The sequence below is a fragment of the Zosterops lateralis genome (assembly GCF_965231275.1).
Source record: "Zosterops lateralis genome assembly, chromosome: 3".
Lineage (NCBI taxonomy): Eukaryota > Metazoa > Chordata > Aves > Passeriformes > Zosteropidae > Zosterops > Zosterops lateralis.
Genome location: NC_139764.1, coordinates 87,149,662 through 87,173,235, shown reverse-complemented (window position 1 = coordinate 87,173,235; position 23,574 = coordinate 87,149,662). Strand labels below are relative to the sequence as shown.

Genomic DNA, 23,574 nt, shown 5'->3' with positions numbered 1-23,574 from the left:
AATAACTTAATTTGTACCACATGTAAAGACAAAACCTACTTTTTTTTTGATTTTGTGTTTTAATGTGTACTCTTGTGAGTCATATCGACCATATTAGCCGAGAACTGGACATAAAAGATAGCAAGTTGAACAACTATTTTCCTTAAAATACTGAGGATGTCAAAAATCTCTGTAGATTTATTTTCTATCTTCTACAGTAAGAAAAGAAAAAAAATTAAGATATTTATAGATTCTAACTTTTATTACTTTTCCTTCAGTGGGAGATTTTGATGCCTTACCTGCAAAGTACCATTACTGATGACAAGCTGAATTAAAACATGCTGTATTGTTTCTGTGCTTTGTTCAATATTTAGGAGAAGTCCATGAGGATTAGAGGTCTTAAATTCCAGGTGGATGAAATTTTGCATGTTCAAATGTAAGCCTTGAAATTCCAGGTAAGAATCACCATAGTAGCGAGCATAACCAAAATCTGTGAATAGAATTTTGAGACATGTAAGGATATAAAGACATTTTTCTTCTTCACACACTGCTTTCTTATTCTGGTAGAGGTAACAAAGATATAGGATAATTTTTTACATCTTTCAAGGAATCAGACATGAATCTGAAAAATGATATTAGTTTTCTTCTGTCAAAGGTTAACACTGAGAGTTTATAAAACCAGACATAAACATTTTGGTCAAATTGTATTAAGCAAACATATACATCTATCCCTGAAAGCCTGGATCACAAAGATTAAAGACTTGGTAGATATCTAGCAGCTTTGGATCAACTTATTTTCAAAATTAGGTGTTTTCATCAAACCTAGATGCAATGATGAATGGGTTTGAAGTCTTTACAGAATCTACACAGTATGGAAAAGAAGGAAGAAATTCTACAACCTAATTATGAAGTTGGCATCTTAATAGTATATCAACCATTTTGTGGTGCTAGGATGAATACTGAAAATTTCCCTTGGGTCTACATCCAGCTTGTCTGATTTATTTATAAACCTCTTAACATTCAGCACCCTGTGCAATACCTGGAAAAGGTGGCTGCAACTCCTGTTTAAATAGAAAAGGTATGTGAATAAATGGATTCAAGTCCATCAGATGATATAAGACTACCCTTAAAAGGGGATTAATTTTTTTTATTTCTTGCTGTCCCCTTCTTTCTTCTCATCTTTCCTTTCCCCATTCCTTTCCTCTACTTTTTCTGCTCCACTCCAGTTCCTCCCTCTCTCCCTCTTTCCTTCTTTCTTTCCTTCTTTCTTTCTTTATTTCTTTTCTTTCTCTCTTTCTATTTCTCTCTTTTTCTTTCTCTCTTTCTTTATCCTTTATTTCTCTCTCTTTCTCTATTCCCCTCCCTTTTCTTTTCCTCCCTTTTCTTTCCTCTCCATTTATTGCTCACTTTCCCTCAATTATCCTCTTTTTCTCTTCCCCTCCCATCCTTCTCTTTCATTTATTGTATTTTTACAAGGGGAGAGACATGCGCATAGGTACCTATTCATATACAGCTGGAGTCTTGCACTTTGGTTTTTGTAGTTGTACTTGAGATCGTTACATCTGTCTGCTCGTGAAGACTTAAAAATATGGGTCCTCTTCCACACGTGTAAAATGAGGAATTAAGTATTTTGATTTTTGTAGATGCAGGTATATGGTTTAGTCTCATGGCCTACAACTGTTTCATCACCTTCATGAGACTGATAAAAATGTATAGAAATATTAACAATCCACCTATCTCATGAAAAATGTTGGCGCAACAATATGAATCTGTATATAATACACAAAACATAAGTATATTATTCCATTTCACTTTGATCAAATTTCACTCAGCCATCTCTACAGGGTTTTAGATTATCTTTGAAGGTCACAGATCTCTTTATATTTTCCAAAATACGTAAAATTTTAATATGTTGTGACAACAACTCCAGTAGCAAATAGCTCACTATATATGCTTAAATTCTGAACAAAAGTGATACTGGCATAAAACAAAAACTGTTGATGTTGAAATTTTTTGTATCACTGTAACAGCATGCTGAATTTTATCCTTTTGGAACTTTGCATAAACCTATTTACAAAGTCAGAGTCACTGTGGTCAAATCTCCAACAAAGCTCTTAAGAAATTCTCAGTACTATATAAGAATCATCAACATATGCATACATACAACATACAGTAAAATAGACCAAAAATTTCACGCAATACCAGTCAATAACCAGTTCTGCAATAAAAGAGCTTTTCCAATTTTAAATATATGTAATCCTTAAAAACTCTTTTTTGAACTATAAGCTTGTAGGTGTAAATTTCAGAAAATTTAATTTTAAAAAATTGCACAGAAATCTTCTTACATTTCATAGACAGGACAATTTCTCAAAGAAAAGGCTTTAGAGAATTATTGCCAATCCCTAACCCTTGTTTGTTTTCCTTCCTGAGCTAGCCACTGAGCTCTAAATCTTTCTCTCATTCTGTTTGCCCTGAATTGCCCCTGAATAGGTTTTGCTTATCCCAAGGAACCACTCAGTTATCCCCACACTCCTGAAAGCCTGATATCTAACCATCTCTTTTTCTTGATCCATTTAGGAGATCAGCTTGGCTAAAAGACAGCAAAGTTTCACACAACATCCCCTTCCTGCATTCCTAAATCCTTCTGCTACCTTCCCAGTATTTTGGAGTTGGGTTGTTTTTATTGTTGGGTTGTTTTTCTTTCCCACATTGTTCAGTGTATAATAAAGTTGACATGTGAGAATAGGTCAAAACTATCTCAGCTCTTCAGAGATTTGCTAACACAAGGCATTCGAGACCCTAGATCTCACAGAAGAGTAAATCTGTAATCATGTGGAGAAAAAATAACAAGGTAGGTGCGGGAAGAGTTTATTCACAATTCCTGAAACTATAATTAAACTCTGATAATTGAGGCCAGAGTGAATTATCTACTAAAATTCAAGGAAGACCAAACTAGCACAAGCTAGTGGCATCTACCTTTAGCTTTTTATATGTAATTGTAGCAAGCACTGTAGACAAAACTTGTTACTTTATTCTGCCCTACATCCTTTTTTTTAAATCTTTATACTGCAACAAGTGATGATGCCTTGCAAGACAATACACTCCACTAGTCCACGGATTTGAGGCCAGTTTAGCTTCTTCTGAGAAATACATTAATGCTGCTAAACAGAAAACTTTGTAAACAAATCATCTGCAGTAAAATTGCTGCAATTGCTCTGTGTCCACAAATATGGAAAGAGTTAATGGGAGAAAGCATTGAAGAATATTTAGCAGGCTCCAGATTTCTGTAAAATTCATAAAAATATGCTTATTCAATACCAAATAGTCTACATAACTTCCCACAACAGCTATTAACATTAATCACTTGTGTGGTTTTACCTATTAAGATTCTCATGTTGTTTGTAACAGTACAAAATTTCTTTTTATAGAACATAAGCTTTGCTTATAATCCTTCGACTGCATTAGATGCAGTTTTTTATTTGACCTCTGGAGTTGGCTTCCTAAACCACTTTTTGTCCTAATGGAGAGGACTTGTCCCCCAAGTCTTTAGAATAAAAAAAGAGAAAAACTGAAACTGTATCTTATCTCTCCCTAAGAATGCTTAACACTTGCTTTCCTAAGAAACAGACAAGCCCTTTGGCCTATAAAATTTTCTCAGCTTTAGCTTGCTCCCCTGCATACAGCCAGCTCTCCATGTTTTTTGTGTTTACTAGACTTCATATTAATGTCTGAATGTTAAAAGGTTTGAGATCCAGCTGTAATAGTAAGCAGATACGCAGGAAGGTATGAAACCCAGCTGACAGGCAAGCTTCATTAACTCTTGCCACTCCCTACTGGTTTTCTCTATTCCAATGAGTACCAGCTGCATCAGCTTCACAATGGAGGCCAGCAAATTTAAAAAAAAAAATTGAGAGCTACACAATTGTAAGTCTTGGTTTTTAAAGACAGGGAGATAGATAATAAAAACTTTTAATATGTTCACAAGCATGAGCTCCTGGTGATTGAGCTTTTGTCTCCATGTATTTCTATATCTAATGCATCCCCTGTAGTTTGCATGGACTCAGGCACAAAGAGGATTATAATAATGCTCTTCTTTCTTCTGCTATTCTTTTTGTTATGTTACACTTGTGAACAAAATCCTCCTGTTCAAGCTATTGGTCTTCTCTTTCTCAAGGACATATATTACACATCTTTTGTTATTCTTTTAATTAGAATTACCTTACAATATTCAAATAAAGGACATTGTTGCCTATGGAAAGACAGGTCATGAAAAATCGGAACAATTAATTTTCTATTTGAAATGTTTATTTCTTTTTATTAAGAAGGAACATTTTTTAATAATATTAAAGTGTGCCCATAAAAAACACCTATGTTTGTTAAAAACTGGATAACGCCAAAAGAAAAAATTAGAAAAGCAAAACAAGAAAGTCAGAGCTCAGACTGTTTCACAGGGCTGTTTGGAGACCACTCAAGCCCAATAGCTGACTTCCAACGGATGTCCATGTTCCAGGTTTACACAAACAGCATGCAAGGAGCAGTGCTTCCCTTGGGACAGCACATGAGCCTCCTCCATACAAACTGCCACAGCTTCTTCAGCCAGGGTGTGCCCACCACACTGGGCATCCAGCCCCGCTAACACCTGCAGTGACCCTGGCTGGCAGGACACATGCCCTGCCCTCCCATGGTCACAGGGATGGCCATGACATTGGCTGCCATGTGCTGCACAGTTCCCTCACACTCCTCACTGCTGCTTGTAGGGAGGTCTCTGTGTGCTCTGGCAGTAGCTCTGTGCTGTCTGGTGAGGGAGTTGTAGGGACAGACAAGGCAGCTGCCTCCATCAGGCTGAATTTTGCATAAACACATGCAGAAAAGAAGCTGAGCCAGATGTAGAAAGGGAGTAGGCATGGCCAGAGTCCATGTCCCTGCATGTAGGGATGGGTGGGCTGCTGAGACAGGAGAGGCTGGAAACTTGTGTTGAATCAGCAGACACGCAGCTGCTCAGGGCATTGCTGAAGGCAAACAAGGTTCTTCAGGAGACCCTCAGAGCCAGCTCAGCCCAGAGATAGTATCTGCAGAAAGGGGCAAAGACAAGTGAGACCATTACTGAAGACTCCTTTCTGCAAGTATGGAGGCATCAATACGTTAGTTGTGTGAGACTGGAGGGATGGCTGGCTTGAAACATTTCAGGCTCATGTGTGGGGAAAGGAGCAGCTCAGGTCTTGCCCTGGCAAGGCAATGCCCTGCTCCACACACTCTGCACCACCAGGGCCTGTATCCCAGCCCCACAGTGGGGACAATCTCTGGCACATGGGAGGCAATGCTCCATACCCTGATCCTGGTGCCCCTAACCCAGCTCCTGAGTGGCAAAATGACCAGAAGTCCCATGTAATGGAAGGGCCCAGGAAAGCTAATGGGTCTGTAAGCCAGAGCACAAGGCACACACAGGTCTTGACCCTACATGCGCTTGGAATTTCTCTCAGGTGAACACCACTGGAACTAGAAGTGATAGCTATATTTCTTCTCTTCTATATCTCTTCTCTCTTTCTTCTAATTCCTTCTTCACACAGTTTGAGTAACTTCAAGTCAGATGGATTAGAGTTTGCTAAGTGAAATGGGCTTAGAGTTTGCCAAATTAATGCTTTGTGAAATAGTTTATAGTGATTTAACGTTGCTCTAACATTAAAAAGTTCCCTGATTTTTTGAAGTTTGACAGGAAAGTTTTTATTTGTATTTATCTTGTCAGTGTTTCTTTCTTGCATCTAACTCAAGTTGCAAAATATAACGTTAAGTCCTTTTAAAAGACTCATTGAGCAAGCTCTGGGGCCTTACACCAATCCAATCTGACGTCCTCAGAGGCTTGTCTGTCAGCTTGGCTGTGTGTCAGAGCAAGGATCTGGGATTCTACACAGGGACCAGCAGGCTTGTCCAGCTCACAGATAGTTAACCCTTGTTACTCTTCCCTATGGGCACCAGCAACACCACAAGGGTAACCCAAAGCACCAAGAGTGATTCAGAGCTCATGGTGTGGGAGGAAGGGATGGGGGGCCTTCAGTCTTGCCATCGAGCAGGAAATCTTACAAGGAGGTTATTGAGCATCCAGTCAGGCTCTTTGTAGACATTAATGACAGAGGGATAAGAGAAAATATTATTAAATTGAAAGAGTATCTTACCACAGTAGAAACATACTTACTGTCCTAACTACAAAAAATTCATCTCCCCACCCTTTTTTTTTTTTTTTTTTTTTTTTTTTTTTTTTTTTTTTTTTTTTTTAAGTTTCACAGAATATAAAAGCAGGGTTAATGGATAATATTAATCATATAATGCTTTCTTTTTGTTACCACTTTTAGAAGTTTCTGTTTCAGGTGTCCTATCCATGTAGGAGTGAGGTTTGCTATTTTTTCACTCTCAGTGTTCTGAAAGTACCTCAGCTTTCATTTTTCCTACATTTGTTTTCTCTCAAAAAAACTAATTTCTTTGAAGTTTCATATTTAGTGTGTTTGCATTCTAAAATAAGGTAAATCCAGCAAGTCCTGAAACACAGCTACAGCAAAATAATCCATGAGTTTTACTCTTTACTCCCTTAAATGCAATAACCTACTTCATATTTGTAACCACCATTTAAGAGGCTTTAGTCTATTTTCAAATGAGTCTCATTTACTTCCAAACATTTCATTTAGCCTTTTCAGCTGAAACACCTTAAAGGCAGAGCAGAACAATATTCTCCAACCATTATTTCCATTTACAGTTGCAAAGCTATTTCACTGCGATGTGCTTCACCTTTGGTTCCACATAACAAACCCACAATTACAGTGAATCCATGTTTTATGCTGTCACAGAAGTCTGTGCTGCATGACTAGCAGGGAATTATAGTTATGTTTTTCTCTCAAAGTTGAAATGTTCTCTAATGTGGCGTGTTAGACAACAATAAAATGTGGTTAACATCCATAACGATTGCCAGTGCAGCCCACAAGTAGCTCTCAAGCAAAGAAAAACAACAGTTATGAATAAACACCCTTTACTGTTGCTTTCTCATGCTTACACAGAGCCAGAGATTTGAGTAGCCTGTGAAATTCTTCTGAAAGAAAAACATGACTGTTTTAGAGCTCCAATTACTTCACAAGATCTTCCCTTCTAGCCTAAATATACACATACACACATGCACAAACACATAGATAGGTGTCTTAAAGGTATGGAACATCAGACCCTTAATCCCAGGAAGCTCCTTCTATTTTCCTGAAGTTATTGCATATCTTTGCTTTCCTCACATGTCATGTCTGTTGATCCAAGTTTCAATTCTTAACTCCTACATGTCCAACAGCCAGTCTGCAATGCTTTTGAGTGAGGTCTGTACTCACCTTCCCTACTCACTCCATGAAGGGGACAGTAGGCTGCATTTTCTATTAATTTTCAGGTTTTTCCCTCATTCTGTTCAAGAGTTACAGTTGGAAACAACAAGAAAACTGTACATGTAATATTTTCTTACACAATTAATTTTTAATATTTAAAAAAAATGCCAACTGCAAAGAACTGAAAATACCCTCCTTGAACTCAGGATAAAGGAGGGCAGAGACTTCTAGCAATAACCCACTTGAATTATAGGAGATACCTGGAATGCAATTAGTGCAGCAAATTGTTTTATTATGGTCAGAAAATTATTAATAGTTTCTAAAGCAGGTTTCTGTTTCCTGCTGAGGCATAGATTTTTAAACTCAAATCCACTGCCTATATCTATTAATGGCAGTAATAGCTTAGTGAGATTAACTGATACTCGTGTGACTGCTGCCTGCCAGTCCCAGAAGGGATTATTCACCATGTGGGCTAGCTCACCAACATACAGATAGTGGTAAGAGGTGTTACGTTCATGGGAGTCAGAAGTGAATAGAAGAAATTCTCTCACTGAAGGCCTGAAACATACATATATGTAAAAACCAGGAAAAAACATCAGCAGTGTATGGTTCTGCTTCAGTTCTGCTATGTTTTTTCCTTTTTAAATGTACCATAAGAGACACAGAGAGGATCAGGTAGTATTACAGCAGAAATCAGGAGCAACTCTTACCTTGAGGATAAATTGGCTTGCTCTCAGCAGAACTTCACAAGCTTTGCTAAAATCTTTTCCCCCCGTGCTGCCCTTTCTTACAAAGCACTGGCAGAGCTGGCACACAGCCAGCACCAAGCCCAAGGCTGCTGCTTACATGTTGATAACCCCCATGGCTAGAAAGCATTAGAGCCACCATTGGGAGAAAAGAACTTCTATCCAAAGGAAAACAGGTTTTTTGCCCTTTACTCACAAACCAACATACTGTTTTTCAGTCTCTTACAAGCAGACTTGGAACAAATAGAAATGAACTATTTTTAGCATATAATAACTGTTTTAAAGATTACAACAATATTAGAGGTCAAAGTAAGAAGAGTTCACAATGTGAATTTAGGATATCCTTTTCAGTAGTATAGGCTATTCCAAAGGGAGTTATCTTCCCATTATTCAGAATACAAACAACTGATGTAAATAGCAAGAGAATCAAGATCTTGCAATATATTTTGAGAGCTGCACTCCTAAAGTAGGAGGTTTTAAGCCTAAAATTAAAAAAAAAAATTAAAAAAATAAAATTAAAATCAGTAATCATCCCCTACCCCAATACCAAGTCCATAATATAAGCAAGATTATTTTCTGACTGGAAAACAAACAAAAAAAATCCATTGTTAAATAAAATCCATTGTTAAATCCAGAGAAAGACAATATTTCTATCTGGCCAAATCCACTGCTGGAAGGGATGGATTTTTTGTAATTTGTTTCACAGTTTTCTGTTTTTCTATTGCAGACAAAAAATCGCCATTAAAAAGGTGCATGGACTATCCAACCATGGGTATTGTTTTAAAGTGACACATACAATAATTTTGTCAATTCTATGTATTTAGTTGAGGATGTATGCATGGTATCTAATAGGAGTATAGTGGAATTCTCTGTCAATAATTCTTGTTCCAGATCCAAATATTCAGATATCTAACATTTTGATTTAGCAATTCAGCTTGAATTTTCTTAAGATTATGCAGCTATGGGAAAAGTGAAATTCAGGTGATTTGCTGACAAGTTAATTTCAGGAGTATGCTTCTTCCTTTTGAAGGTTTTCATATCAATTCTTGTGAAGGCCTTAGATTCAAGTCATGCTAATCATGAAAACCCCCTGTGTCAGTCACTGATGAAATACTGTATCAAGATGGCAACGTAAGGCTTGTGAACTAGCTGTGGTTGTTACTCATAATTTATAGTAATTACTTTTACCTATTAATTGTGCACATGCTCCACTAAATTGACAGCTAAGTTTTATCTGTTCTGTATTTGTAAGTAATATTGTTGTATTTACCACATACATACCTCATCACATTGTGATTTTGCATTAGCTCATAACTGCCTAGAGAGTTGCAGTTAAATCACTCAAGTGCGTGTGTCTGTCTTCAGTACACATTGTTTTGGTCACACCTATGTGTGACATCTCTAAGGTCGGTGGCAAATGGGCAGGCTAATATCACATGCAGAATTTGTCTTCATCTTGGCATATGAAACCTGAAAACATTCCCAGCTGAAGTTGCACCTTCAGACATGAACAGTACTCACAATGTTACCATATCAATCTGTCTTTTACAAACTGGGATGACACTCATGACCCCAACAACAAAGCCATTGTGTTCTGAAATAATACTTCATTCACTTCTTCTGGTGAAGCTGTGACTCTTTTGACTAATATCTTAAGTATAGTACTGTGTCCTGTATTTCTGTATCCCCTCGCTTTTCTTTCCCCCAGTTAGACAGTGCAAATATGCAGCTGTCCTATGAAAGAAATACTAAAGCCTCAATTAAGGGTCTGGTGAGCATTATTTCTGCTTCCTTCATCTTAAATCATGTATTAGAAGCCTGCAGGCTTCTAATGCATTCTTTTCTTAATAATTTTCTAATGCATTCTTATTCTAATGTACTCTTTTCTTACTTAACTTGTTCTAATGAAGACCTGCTTGCACACAAAGTATCAACAAAAAATCACGAATCATTCACAGTATTAACTTTGTCAATGATGTCCCATAAAGAAGGCAAAAGATAGATGCACACAACATGTTACTTTCTATTTCACTTTCTGAATCCTACTGGTCTAGGATCTGCTAACATGTATGAAAACTATAGAAAAAGTGTTGCCATGAATATTAAAGAATACAAGTAAGAAGTGAATCATTAATAACACACCACACCAACATTCCAACACATAAAAATCAATGAATGTTTTGAAGATCACACAAAAAAACTTTGATTAAAAACAGGGTCAGAAAATTTAGTAGATATCATTTATTACACATAACCTTGTAGAGAAAATCTGAACTCAAAACTTCAAATAGATGGTTCATAAATATACAGATATAGTATAATATATAATACTGGCTGTTTCCTCTCCCCCCCTCCCCCCCTGCTCCTTTTGTATTGTGATTTAGTCCCTTGCAACATACACATGCAAAGTTTTTATTTTATATCCTTTTAATATGGGAACTGACAGTTCAAAGGATGGGAAAGGTTTAGAACAATAGTTCTGCTTAGGTAACTTATTTCAAGATATTAATTTGAAGTAATTTATATGCTGAAAAATTCGACCTCACATTTGGTGTCCTAATGTAAGCACTGCAGACTGATTTCCCCTGTGCAGAGGAACTTACTGTGCAAAAGAAGGTTTCCACGGAAATTTTCTATAGACAGATTCTGCATGAATCATGAAGAGAAAATTACAATGTGCAGACATGGGAAATCTTCCAAAATAACTACATGTATGGAATTTGTTGGTGATAATGAAAAATGAATAGCTTCTTATCACTTCAGAGCAAATACATGGGTTGTATAGTGCTTGACTAGCATCTTTGGTTAAATGCAGATTGGACTCTGAAGTAACTACAGAATGGTTGAGATAGAGGCTTTCTAAATAAGAACTTGTGGAAAGATCCCCACTTTTGATCCTTAGATCAAGTTAAACACAAAACTAACTGCAAACCTAACTGAGGGGACATGGCTGAAATGCTAGATGACATAAAAATGCTGCTAGATAGCAATCAGGACAGCAAAACAAGTAAGTTACCCACACACATTTTTCTGTGATGGAAAAAAAAGCGCTAATAGGTAAAGATGGCTGTTATCAAGATGACACAGACAATTAAAGTGGCATGAACAAGACTTTTTACTTCTGAAGAAGCCATCCAAAATACATAATATTCAACTGTGTTAAGAAGGTATATACTATACATTAAGTTTTCCTGTGTGCTCAAAAATTAAGATGACAACATCAAAAGCTGGAAACACTGATCAAATTTACAATACATTCACAGACACTTATGGAGCAAGAAAAACGGTGGTAGAGGATAACAAGCTCCCCTTCCTCTAGTGGGGTGTATGCTACTTGACAAACTAGGGATATATTGTGATTCAGATAAGCAAGTAACAATGAAGAAAACACAGTAAAGGATCTTTGCTGTGAAAGTGAAAGAGAGTACAGAGAAGAAATCAGGAATGAATACAAATAAAATCAGTCACTAAGATGAGTGGAATGTAAGTGTTAAGAGCATCAGAATAAAGAGGAATATGGATGACATTTCTGAAACTGTGAAAACAAAAAGGCAGGATTGTATGTGATCAGAGCTCAGGTGGAAGCACATTCAAAGTGTTTATACCGTCTATCTGAAACAATAGAAGAATTAATTCAGTATGCAGAAGTCCTTGTCAGCTTTATCTCATACTTGCACCGAAGTAAGATGAAGCAAATAGGGACAGATTTAAATTTCATGTCACACATACAAACCAGCATTAGCTGTTCTTGCACTGATGGTGTGGTGTTGGCTCTTTCTTAATGAAGAGGAAATCAAAGGGATCACTAGAAATTCTAAGAGATAAATGAGAGGCTAAGTATTTAAAAGGATCTTTGTCTGAAAAGATCTTTGTCTAAAGTTTTCCATATAATCTGCCCAGTACTATCGTTCAGATTTATTATTATTATTCAGATATCTTATTCAGATTTTATTCAAAAAGGTCATAAAGTAATGGCCAGAATAAAAATTGCCATACTAAAATTTATAGTTAATTCTTGGTCTGGAATTACTTACTTTAAGTGCAAGTAGTGCATCTTAGAATCAAGATGGAATTAAGAAGATGATTAAAGACAGTATCTACACTTGATTCTGTTTATCTTTAAGGTAAAAATTAAAAGAAACCTCAATTTCTACTTCACAGTGAATATGATTACTTTTAGGTCTGTAATAAAAAATAATCCAAAGCTTTCATAGCACCCATAGCATCACAGGATGGATTGGGCTGGAAGAGACCACAGTGGATCATCTGGTCCAATCTCCCTGCTCAAGCAGAGTTATCCTAGAGCACATGGCATCAAATTGTGTCTGGATGGTCTTAAATATCTCCAGTAATAGAGAAAGAAATTATCCCTCATATTCAGGTGGAACTTCCTGTGCATACAGTTTCTGCCCATTGTCTCTTCTTCCATTGCTTGGCACCACTGAGAAACATCCTTTTGACACCGTCCCTTCAGATTCTCTTAGACTTTTATGAAGTCCACTCTCGGTTGTCTCTTCTTGAGGTGGAACAGGCTTACTTCCTTGGCATTACTCATAAGAGACAAGCCCCAGCCCCCTAATTATTCTTGTAGTCTCTGCTTTGTTTCATATTTCAGCTCTTACCATAAGCAAAGTGTCTTCTTTATATAAACACTCTATCTTCACATATTAGGAGTCTACAGCCATAGCCACTGCTGTGATGTACATCATTAATTTCTGCTGAGTATTCTACCCAGAAGACGCAACTTCAACTTCTCCACTAAGTTTTCCCATATATATTTCCTTATAAAACACAAATTAATTTAAAATATGAAAAAGCACCTGTTTCTCTGCTTAGATTTAGCCCCGAATTTTACCAGAGGCATAGCAACACTCTGATGTCCTTATTAATTGGAGTCATTCTTTTCCTCTTTTCTAGTATGTGGATTTAGACCACATTGTCATCCTGTTGAGTCAATGGAGAGGAATTCCCATTTCAATCAAACCAAAGAAAACTTTCTAAAAGAACAGAAAGGAAACTGCAATTTTTTTCCACTACTAAAATATTCTAGATCACTATCTTATCTTGGTGACTTGGGGAATGACTTATGTCTATATGGAAAGTGTCTTGCCCTAGCAGAGAGTGGGAATTTTTGTTTAGTTCTATAAATCTCTGTGCCTGCAATAGCAACACCACTAAAACTGTGGTCTGCTTTAGGAAGGTCTCCTTGCTGTTGTGAGTTTAAAACAAGATCTCTATAACTACAGGTCATGCATTTCCTAATATGCCTTTATCCTTTAAAGATAAAAAATAGATAACAATAAGCTGATTACTGAAGAATTGCTGTTTAAAATTTATATTTCATAACTTTTATATAATTTTCTGATGATGGCCGTTTATATTGTTGAAATTATACAAAGTAGGAGTAAATACAGTATATTTTTACATCTTGTGCATAGCACTAAAACCAGTCTGTATATTTATCTTCTAACAAAAAAATCTTTGTAAATAACATGAATGTAAAACATCAACTATTTGCTTTAGACATCTCCAATATCCATGCAATGTAAACAATCAAGACAGAAATATTTGAAGAAGGACTGAGGTACAAAATTACAATTCGTATAGGAGCTGGAAATAATCTAATTTCACAGTCAAACCTTTGAAAATTCTTAGCTGTCGCTTTTCTACTGTTTGGCCTTCTGAATAATCTAGCAATATGCCACGTACTCTCATCTAATTGTATTTGTTAACTTTCTCAGAAATTTAAAATTCACCTCTGGTAAGCCCATGGTTTACCTGGTCTATATAAAATACAATTTAAGAAAAATAATATTGTCCCCAATGCCTCCAAGTAAAGATTAATCAGAAAAATCAAACTACAAATATTGGCTTATGCTGTTGGCATAAGAGAATTTCTTGGCAAACACTGAATTATGTTTTGATTAAAAAAAAAAATCTGCAAAAATAGATTATTTGGGAGCTAGAGCATCCTACATTAAATATCTTTTGAAAGTTAGATGGGAATTGACAGAAGATATTGATAATGATAGAAAGCCTCCTTATTCACACCAAATAAAATTTGGAAAAAACGTTCATTTTATATGTAATTTTGGATACATTTTTTTCATCCAACTGTGTTTAAAATGTTATTCCAAGTCTCAGTTAGATTAATTAGAAATGTTAGGCACACTAAATGCAGACAATTGAAACAAGTAATTTTGGACACAGAAAATGTAATAACTAAGGATAGCTGTGTCTGATAGCTATTTGTATGATAAATATGATTCACCAAAAATATTCATGTGAAAATCACTTGATTGAAGAGAAGTGCTATAGTATTTATGATTCATTGTTTTCAATTTCTAATATGCCAAAAGTAACAAAATAGTTGTAATATATTTTATATCAACAGGAGCATGTGCTGTGCACACTTTGGAGGGGAACATATATTAATGAAAACCAGAAAGACCCTGGAATCCAAAAGCTTTGTCCTGAAAATTGATAATAGCTCAGCACAAAGAAATTTAGGGTGTGATCTATTCAATGGTGGTACGCAATGCTTTTATTACTTAGGATGGTCTTTACAACGTTAGAGAAATATTTATTCTAACTGGTGATGTCATTCTTTGTGTCTTCATTAATTGGTTTGTAAACGTACCTTGTTTCTTTCTCTTTATAGGATGGAAAATTTATAGTCAATTTGGTTACCTTACAATTTCAAGCTAGCTAATAAGGACTGTGAAGTGAATTTATTTATATCTAATCCTCTAAATAAATATTGGAGAAATATTTAAAAAAATCTGGAAAACATATTAAAATACTCTCCCACAATTATAAAGAAAAATTAAACATCTAGCTTGTCTTTTATAGCCCACTCCTAAATTATTATTTTTCAATTTAATACTTTTAAATTATTTTATGCCTTGTGAACCAAAACATCAAAAACTCACCTCATGCTTTTCAAATGTTCAAATTCAATATTTTACATAAAGTAAAATCTCAGTATCACCAATTCTTATTATTAAAATCTTTATTCTCATGAAGAAAACTCCATGGCTTATGTTTTCCTGAAGTTCATTATGAAACTTTTCCTTCAGCATAGTTTCAAATTTTATCAACTTTCTAAGGACAGAACCAAAAATGGCCTGATATTTATGACTTGACTGATTTAAAGGTCTAATGAAGATCAGCTTCTCACTGTACAGGAAATGTGTTAACACATCTCTGAAACAATACACTGAGCTTTGTCTGAGGAGTTAAAATTGTCTCCCTTATTTAAAGTACAAAGTGCGTTTCTCATCCCTAAGGAGATGTGCTTCCCTAAGGACAGTGCTAAGTCCTCTGAAGGAATTAAAAGCATTTCCTTCTCTTATATGTAGCAGGCACATTGAATACATGACAATCCACACACACTTACAAGCAAGGTAGAGACATACATATTACAAAACCCCTCTGCCTGGAGAAGTTTCACCTGCAGCTCTCATCTTCCTAAGCCATGTCACGAATCATATATATGTCTTAATAATGCCATTCTGCAGAAGTGAATGTAAAATCCACTGGGACAGAGAAAAGGATGGAATCTCACTATGGCCTAGTGAAGAAGGCTGTCACCTGGCTAGAAACCTCAGAGGACTTCTGCGTTGTAACAGGATTTTGACTACAACTGTACCACCTGAGACATAGACTTTAAAGAACTAGAGATTTTAGAGGAGATTTTAGTTAGAGATAAGCTTTGTTGGAATTAGAGTTTGTTAAAAAATTAAAAGTTTGTGGTTAGTTAAAAAAAAACCAATAGATTTGAGTTAACTTTTCCTGGCCCTCAATTACTGATTGATTGTCAATTTTATGTTTTGCTTAGCTGGGTTTATAATGAATAGAGACCCTGATAAATAGATTTAGGAACATTAGACAACTTCAGAAACTCCTCTATTCTGAAACCCATTGTAAGTCATGCACCTGGGAAAATGGGAGTCCTACCAGAGCTCATTTGTCACATTTGCATTGAAAAGGTAGAAAATTCAGAGTAAAAAAAGAGCCATCTTACTTCCTCATTTTAAGCCTCCTCCCCTTGAAAAGGACCACCACCCATTTCAAAGGGGAAACTACGCATGCTTAATTGTTTTCTTGCTACCGCATGAAGCAGAGAATGGGATGTACCAGGGCTATGAATATGCATTTGTGTTTTGGGTATTCAACATCTTTGCAAATCAAAAGACTCTGTGGTTGTCTGTAAATTGCGGTGTGTATTTGGGAGCTATCCCGCCCAGAGCTGTAATAAACATACACGTTCTGACTTTAAACTGTTAGAGAGTTTTTGTCCGTCTCAGTTGGATATCGGTATTAGATCGATATTCATATTTTTTTTTTTTAATAAATCACACCTATACAGAGAAGAATGGAATTTAGGTCATCTTTTAAGACTAAGAAAATCTATGTTATGAAAAGAATGAGACATTTTTGGCTGTGACCTGAGAAAACATTTGTAAGAATCAAGAAGAGGAGATATATTTGCAGATGCATTCTGTGAAAGGCAATGGTCATTTATATTTATTGCATTATGCCTAGAAAAGCAAAAAGAAAAAAATAACATGGCTTTGTGGCTAAGTGGCTTAGACCTCTTAGTCTGACTGTTGCCATTTGATTCAATAAACTGTATTTAGATAGTTGACATTTAATTGACATTAGTAGTAGTCATGCTAAGGCTTGGTAGGCCGCATGTAACCTGTAGATGAACTGTTATAGCAGATTTTGTAATGTAAGCAGTGTAGCTAAGAGATAATCACTTATCTAAGGAGTGTATCCATTTATCTAAGGAATGTACCTTTTGGCAGAAACTTAAATGTCAGAGAGATTATTGTACCAGGTAATGAAAATGAAGTAAGAATTTGTGATGATGAAGAAACCATGTAAAGAAACATATAAAAACCCTGTGATTTTTCTGTGAAATGGGGCTCTGTCTTTGGACGCTAGTCCACAGGCTCCCGGGCCCTCAATAAAGCACCACATAAACGACTTCGGTTGTTTGTGTCTTCTTCGGATCAGGCAACATGACCAAAAAAGTAAAATCAGATACACTATACTTCAAATAATCAAAACTACTGCAAAAATAACTATCTAAAAATTGTTTGCTAAATAATGAATATCTTTTTGTTTCCTTATATAATTCACGGAATTACTGATTAACAGTAACTAAACATCTCCTCTAGAGTGATCATGACCAAATCTCTGCACTGTGTCTTTCTGCCCCTCAAAATAGGATCAAGAAATATGCAGTAATTGTGAAATTAAGCATTTACAAGCAATAAACCAGAATGAAAAGTTCCTTCTGAAAATGAAGCAGGAATGTATCCAACAGTAGATAATAGAAACCAGGGAAGGTGGTAGCTGGGATGCTAAGCCCTCCTCAGCTGCCAGGTATCTGATTAAGGATTGCATGCAGATCTGTCCACCTGGATGCTGAAAGCCAGAATTTTACACTATGTTGACATGCACAATTGCACTTTCAAAGAACTAAACAGGGATCATTATTCTCTTTTACAGCAGTTTCACAAAGGTGACAGTAGTGGCACCATTCATCTTTTATGCTACAAAGCAATCACTATACTGTTCAGCCAGCGGGAGACCCAGGATCATTTCTTTCTAGGTCTAGGACTCAGTATCTCTATCCTCTGTGTATTAGCAAATGTCCCAGCTACTAGACAGAAAGCTAGCCCAAGCGGGCATTTTGTCCCTCGGAGTGGCAAAATTCATGAAAAACATAAGTGACAAGGAAAAATATAGATTTTGTAGCCTTAGATGAGGGCAATTATCTTAGAGAAGGGAGACACAGGACGACTCAGATTTGCTTTATGGTGGATGAGGAGAGAGGAACTTCTGTAGCATGATTTACCTGAATAATTTTAGATGCATTTCTTGAGATGAATTGCACCCTAAAAACATCTATTTCCCTGCATAGAGACAGTCTACTGTCAGACTCCAGATCCTGCCACAGGCAAAAGAGAAAACAGCATTTACATGGGAACTAGACATCAGTGTTTTAAAGGTCTCATAGCATATGCTATGTAATTAATATGGAAATGCTGTATTAGCAGTAAAATTGTTATGTAATGAAGATTTCCTGTTATCTATCCCTTTTCTTAGCTGTTATGCTCATCCTTCCTGTACCCTGCTGGTCCTACGGTTGACTCTTCAGTCTTCCTCAGGAGTGACAGGGGTGAGAGGTTGCAGGGGGTCACAGTCAGCTGTCAACATCCTCAGGTCTTCACCAGAAAAACTGTCACATATTTTATCTTCAGGTTTGATCACTGCTTTGGGTTTTTTTAAAATGTTTTCCTGTGACAGTCCTTTTTCTTCTCCCAGACTTCCAGCTACAGCTTTTGTGGTGGTTTCAGTTCAGAACCGGGCAGAAATACCAATTTAAGTGTAGTGGTTTTGGTTTGCCAATCTGAAATTTCCTGGCAAACGCACCAATTTAATGTAGTGGGTCTAGTGCTGGCCAAATGCCCATGCACCCGCTGGAATTATTTACTCATTTTCTGCTGCGAGATGGGATTAGGAGAAGAGCAAAGCAGGCTCAAACTTTAAAGGGTAAAAGAAAACTTTATTAACAGAACTAAAAAAAAAGAATAATGAGAATCAGAATAAAACCTTCAGAACAACTCTCCTCCCATGACACCCTCTTTTCTTTCCCAGTGACAATGTAGAGACAAAACCTGGGATTTTCAGTCAGTTTACCACCTCTAGAATAGTCTTTCTTCGGTTCACTTACGGAGAAGAGTCTCTATTGCCATGGCATGGAGACTTCACCACAAGAAACAGTTCTCTCGTGGCTTCAATGTCAGAGACAATCAGCTGCCTGGAAAATGAAAATCTGTTCACCATGTGAATGTCCCTCCCCTTAACTTACAGCTTTCCCCATGACTGTTTTCAAGGGCTCAGTCTTTGCCTAATGGGATACACTTTTAAGGATGAGCTCTTCAGAAGCAAGGGTCCTCTTCATCTATCTCTGAAATCATCTTCATCTCTGGGAACAGAGGTCTTCTTCTTTCCCTGGGGGCAAAGGGTCTTTATCACTCTTATCTCCCTCTGTTCAAGCTTCTTATTTGGGTCACAGCTACTTCAACATCTATTTTGCTTCAGCATGGATGCCCTTCTATCCCCCCATGCTTTTTCATGAACCACAGTGATACTGTAGTGTATCATAGTCCAGCACCAAGGCCTTACTGAAAGAATTTCAGCCCAAGACTAAGGCATCTCCTCGTTCTCCTCCTATCTAAGATTTGACTCCGTCTTTACTGATCTTGGTGTCTGTGTCTTCACCCTGTCCTTTTCTCTAACTCGAGAGAGGAATAATGTTTTGCAATTTTAATCTGTGAAGTAAAAGAGTTGATATCTTGCCTGGGGCCTGTGGAGGGTCATGTGGTTTCTGCGGGGCAGTGGCCAGAGCACTCGTGGTGATGTATTTCTGGCCACGCTGGGGGCTGTGCCAAAGTCTCGGGGTCCAGGCCAGAATGGCTGCATGGCTGTTTTCCAGCCCCTGCTGCGTTCCATTCCAGCCACGGGGCTGCTTTCTGTGTGGGCTGCAGAGCCATCTCTGGTGTCAGCCCTATGATCTCCCATGGCACCAGGACAACCCCTCAGCGAGGTGACTCAGCAGCCTGTGCCACGGCCCAGCCTTCCGGAGCTCTTCCCAGGGCCCGGTGGATCCCGACTCAGCCAGGCCTGGCGGTGGGGCAAGGCTTAATGACAGTGAGATGTCAGCAGCCATGGCTTAATGTCAGCAAGGTGTCAGCAGCCATGGCTCAATGCCAGCGAGATGTCAGCAACCATGGCACGGCCAAGGGCTGTGCCTCAGCCCCAGCCCCACAGCCTCCCATCCTGAATTTCTCTTTCTAAATGCCAGAAGCAAGAGAGTTTTTCCTAGGCTTGCCCATCTTTAAAATATGTTTCATGCAGGCGTATTTAACTTTAAGTGGTTTAACTGGGTGTCAATCCTTAAAACTAGTCACTGATTGGTTTTGTCAGGCATGGAGGAAGCTCTTAACAGCTCCTCTCAGAAAATTACTTCTGTAGGTAGCTCCTTGCTTCCTCATCAAAATCAATTAATGCAAAACCAGCAGAACCTTCCAGCCCCACACCAGCCCCATGCAGGCAAAGGGCTGTGCATTGTCAGGCAGTGACGGAGGTGGGGGTGTCACCCCTTCCCCAGTGGGGCCACCACAGAGCTGCAGCTGGGGCAGGGGAGGCAGCAGCCACTGGCCCCAGCACAGGGGTTAAACCAGTGACACCCAGATCAGGCCAGAGCGAGTCTAAGCCCCTGAATTGCCAGGTCAGGGAAAACAGCATATTTACTGGGCTCCACTGATTACCTAGATCCCATATGGAAAACATCATTTATCTTCCAGGTAAGTCATGATGATGGCTAAAGTCTTGCTAAGGATTATGGACTCTTAATGAGCTCTTAAATGATCGAGTGTAAGATGAACGGTATCTCTTCCAAATTTAGTCAACAAAGCTAACTTTTCTGACTGGGTTAATAATTACCTTGAATGTCCTTGAAAGCCAGGGAGCGAAACAAAAGGAGCTGCCTGGGGCAATATTGTCCCTACAACTGGTAAAAACCATATATCTGCAAGGTTCTGAGATCTATTCACTTGTGCAGAACAAGAGAAGCTCAACTGAATGAAATATTGACCTCCATCTTCCCTCACAGTTCTTCCAAATCACCTAATCTCAGAGAAGGAAGCTTCAAATTCAAGGAATGCAAGATGACCTCAAATCCAATGAACTTAAGAATCAAGTACTATGGTTTTCCAGGTAAAGAAGTAAGTTGTATTACTTCTTTTCTGGACACTGAAATAAAGAATGCAATACTCAGTTTGTTTCATATATTTATTCAGTATATTACACCAGATTTTATATCACTGATTCCCTCATCCCATTCTTTGCTGGTGTTTAAAACTCACCTGAAGCACTAAATTGTGTAGTTGAATTTTGATTAGAGAGAGTCTGTTGCTGATTTTCTTAAATCAGGAGGTCATGATTTATATCAAGAGTTTGAACTACTGTGACTGAGTTCTGACCTGAGGCCTTGATGAGGCCTTTAAAGCCTGTTGCGCAGCTAAAATTCCATCAGGTGTGTGGCGCAGCTAGAAAAAGACGCCTTAAGGTGTTTGGGGAAGATAATGGGAATTTGAAGGTCACTGAGTGAAGTAGTTAGTAGGCACATGTGTAGCCACCTTAATTGTAACTAAAATAATGCGTGTTTTCATTCTTTCCCTTGCTGTGTGCCAATGACTGAGCTATCCGAACTGTAAACTATATAGAAGTGTATAAAAGACGCCATTTCTCTCGAAATAAAGGAGTTGCGTAGTGTTAATCACATTGATTGGACCTACGTTTTCTCTGGCCAGTCTCCTTTTTTTATTTATCTAGGTAGCCCTCACTAGAAGAGTCCTATTTCTTCTGCTCACCTGAAGGACAGAAGGGATACCACATCAAGATTTTACTCATCACTGAATTGTTTCTAGTCCTAGTTTCTATGTTAACCTAGAAAGTAATAATATATGGTAAAATTTCATCCCCTGGTGATTCCAAACAGAAGCCTCTGACATTACTGAACCAGCAGTATTCTAATTTCATATCCTATGAAAAATAATCTATTACAACCAAGTTCCTTGCACCCTCTCTTCTGTTGAGCAAGTGTTTTGAATTTTAGGAAATTAAACCAACCATTTTTTCAAAGCCTTGAGAGCGCGTTTACTTTTCAGTCATCAGAATCAAATGGAGTGTATCAAGAAACTTCACTGTAATAAATATATACATTTCAGAATTGTTAGTAATGTCAGGAAAACAAAAAAATTCACCTAATTCCTGGAAGATATTTTAGTACATGTTCAGTTTCATCTACAGATTATTAAGGAAAAAAGACTACTTTAAGATTGATTCCAAGCTAGCAGAAAACTCAAGAAACCACGTATTTCATATTTTGACTACACTTGGTTCAGATTTGTCTTTCAGATTTATCAAATCTGTCACAAGAACTGCTCAGAGGTTTGAGTATGATGAGTCTCAAACTTTAGCTGCATTTTCACCTCAGATATGATTTCTAGTAGAAACTTAATCTAAATAAAAACACAGTCTGACTTACCAGTGTCTCATTACTTTGTTTAAGTTAACATATCTACTTTTCTATCAAAAATAGCAGCCTTCTATAACTGTTTAGTGTTGACTTTATGTATTTTACATCCTGTAAAGGGGAAGGGTACATACCAAACTAATTTTATGGCATTTTGCTCTATTCTCATCTATTGCTTAGTTCCTGAAAGAAAGACAGTGTCTCAAAAATTTCATACATATAGTACATAGTACTTTAAAAACATTAAATTTTGTCATGGAAGCCTTTCCTTTATGCCTCTTATGCTCTTAGGATTTTTTTCACACAGATTGTTCAATATGGATTATCGTAACACTGAGGAGAACCATATTAAAAAAACTACATTTAAGCTGATGAATTTTCTCACAATAATTTTAAAACAAGAAAAAAATGCAGTAATAATTCATATTGAATACATGTAAGGAAATAGCTGTGGTTGCTTGGCAACCAGAATCAGACTTATGAGAGAAGAATAAATACCTACAACAATCTGAAGAGATTTTCCTATAACACAAAGATGTAGTTGATATTTCTTGACCGGTTCATTTATCCACTATGCAAGTTCTGTTTGTGTGTCAAATAGTGATGAAAAGTTGGAATTTATCTGTTTAGATTACTGATAGTGTTATATTCACTTTATTTCTTCTTCTCAATCTATATTGGCAAAAAAAAAGCAACCTTCAGGTGAATCTGTTGAGCAGATCTTCTGTCCAGCTTCCTCTATGACTTTGGGTGTTTTTTTGAGCACTTTAATTTGCTCATTCAAGAAGTAACTTACTTTGGGGCACCACTGCTGGGGAGACTTTTTCAGAATGGTGTCTCTTAATGGTGGTGTAAATGCTTTTGTTTGCTTTTACAGCACATTTCATATACTGATTTGTAAAGTGTACACATCAGTATATATTTCATATACTGATGTGTAAAGTGTACCCAAATCCAAAACTCTGTCTTCTGCATTGTGAGGACTAAAGACCATTGTGAGGTCCAGACTTGGAGGGCTGCAGAGAACTATAGACAAGAAGACCTCCATCATTATTAAGCTTAAACCAAGATGTAACTCACCTTCAGTATGAATGGCTGGGATACTTTGTGCCTGGTCTATGCCTGGCACACATTTTTGTAGCTTCTGTTCTCCTTAGTATGAAAGACAAGCTTGTTTGCTGGAAAATGTAATGGGAGTGGTTGGCAGTGATTCTTAGGCAATATCTATAACTGCTCCCCAAGAACAGCAGTATGCTCTTTAAGAGCTGAATCAAGAAGACTGTGAACTGAAACTTTTTCCTGATCTAGCACTTCACCATTAGCATATATACAACTTTTTTTTTTTTTTTTTTTTGTTTTTTTTTTTTTTTTTTTTTTTTTTTTT

At 37.2% G+C, this 23,574-nt stretch overlaps 1 protein-coding gene across 1 annotated transcript in view; it reads right to left on the bottom strand.

The window, feature by feature from the left end:
* Positions 1–23,574, bottom strand: part of EYS (eyes shut homolog) — a gene marked incomplete at both ends in the record, with an annotated part of 727,941 nt that overhangs the window by 272,022 nt on the left and 432,345 nt on the right. Inside the window, one exon of the mRNA XM_083857640.1 lies at positions 279–469. Coding sequence (XP_083713766.1) covers positions 279–469 — 191 coding nt within the window. The remainder of the gene's footprint in view (positions 1–278; positions 470–23,574) is intronic.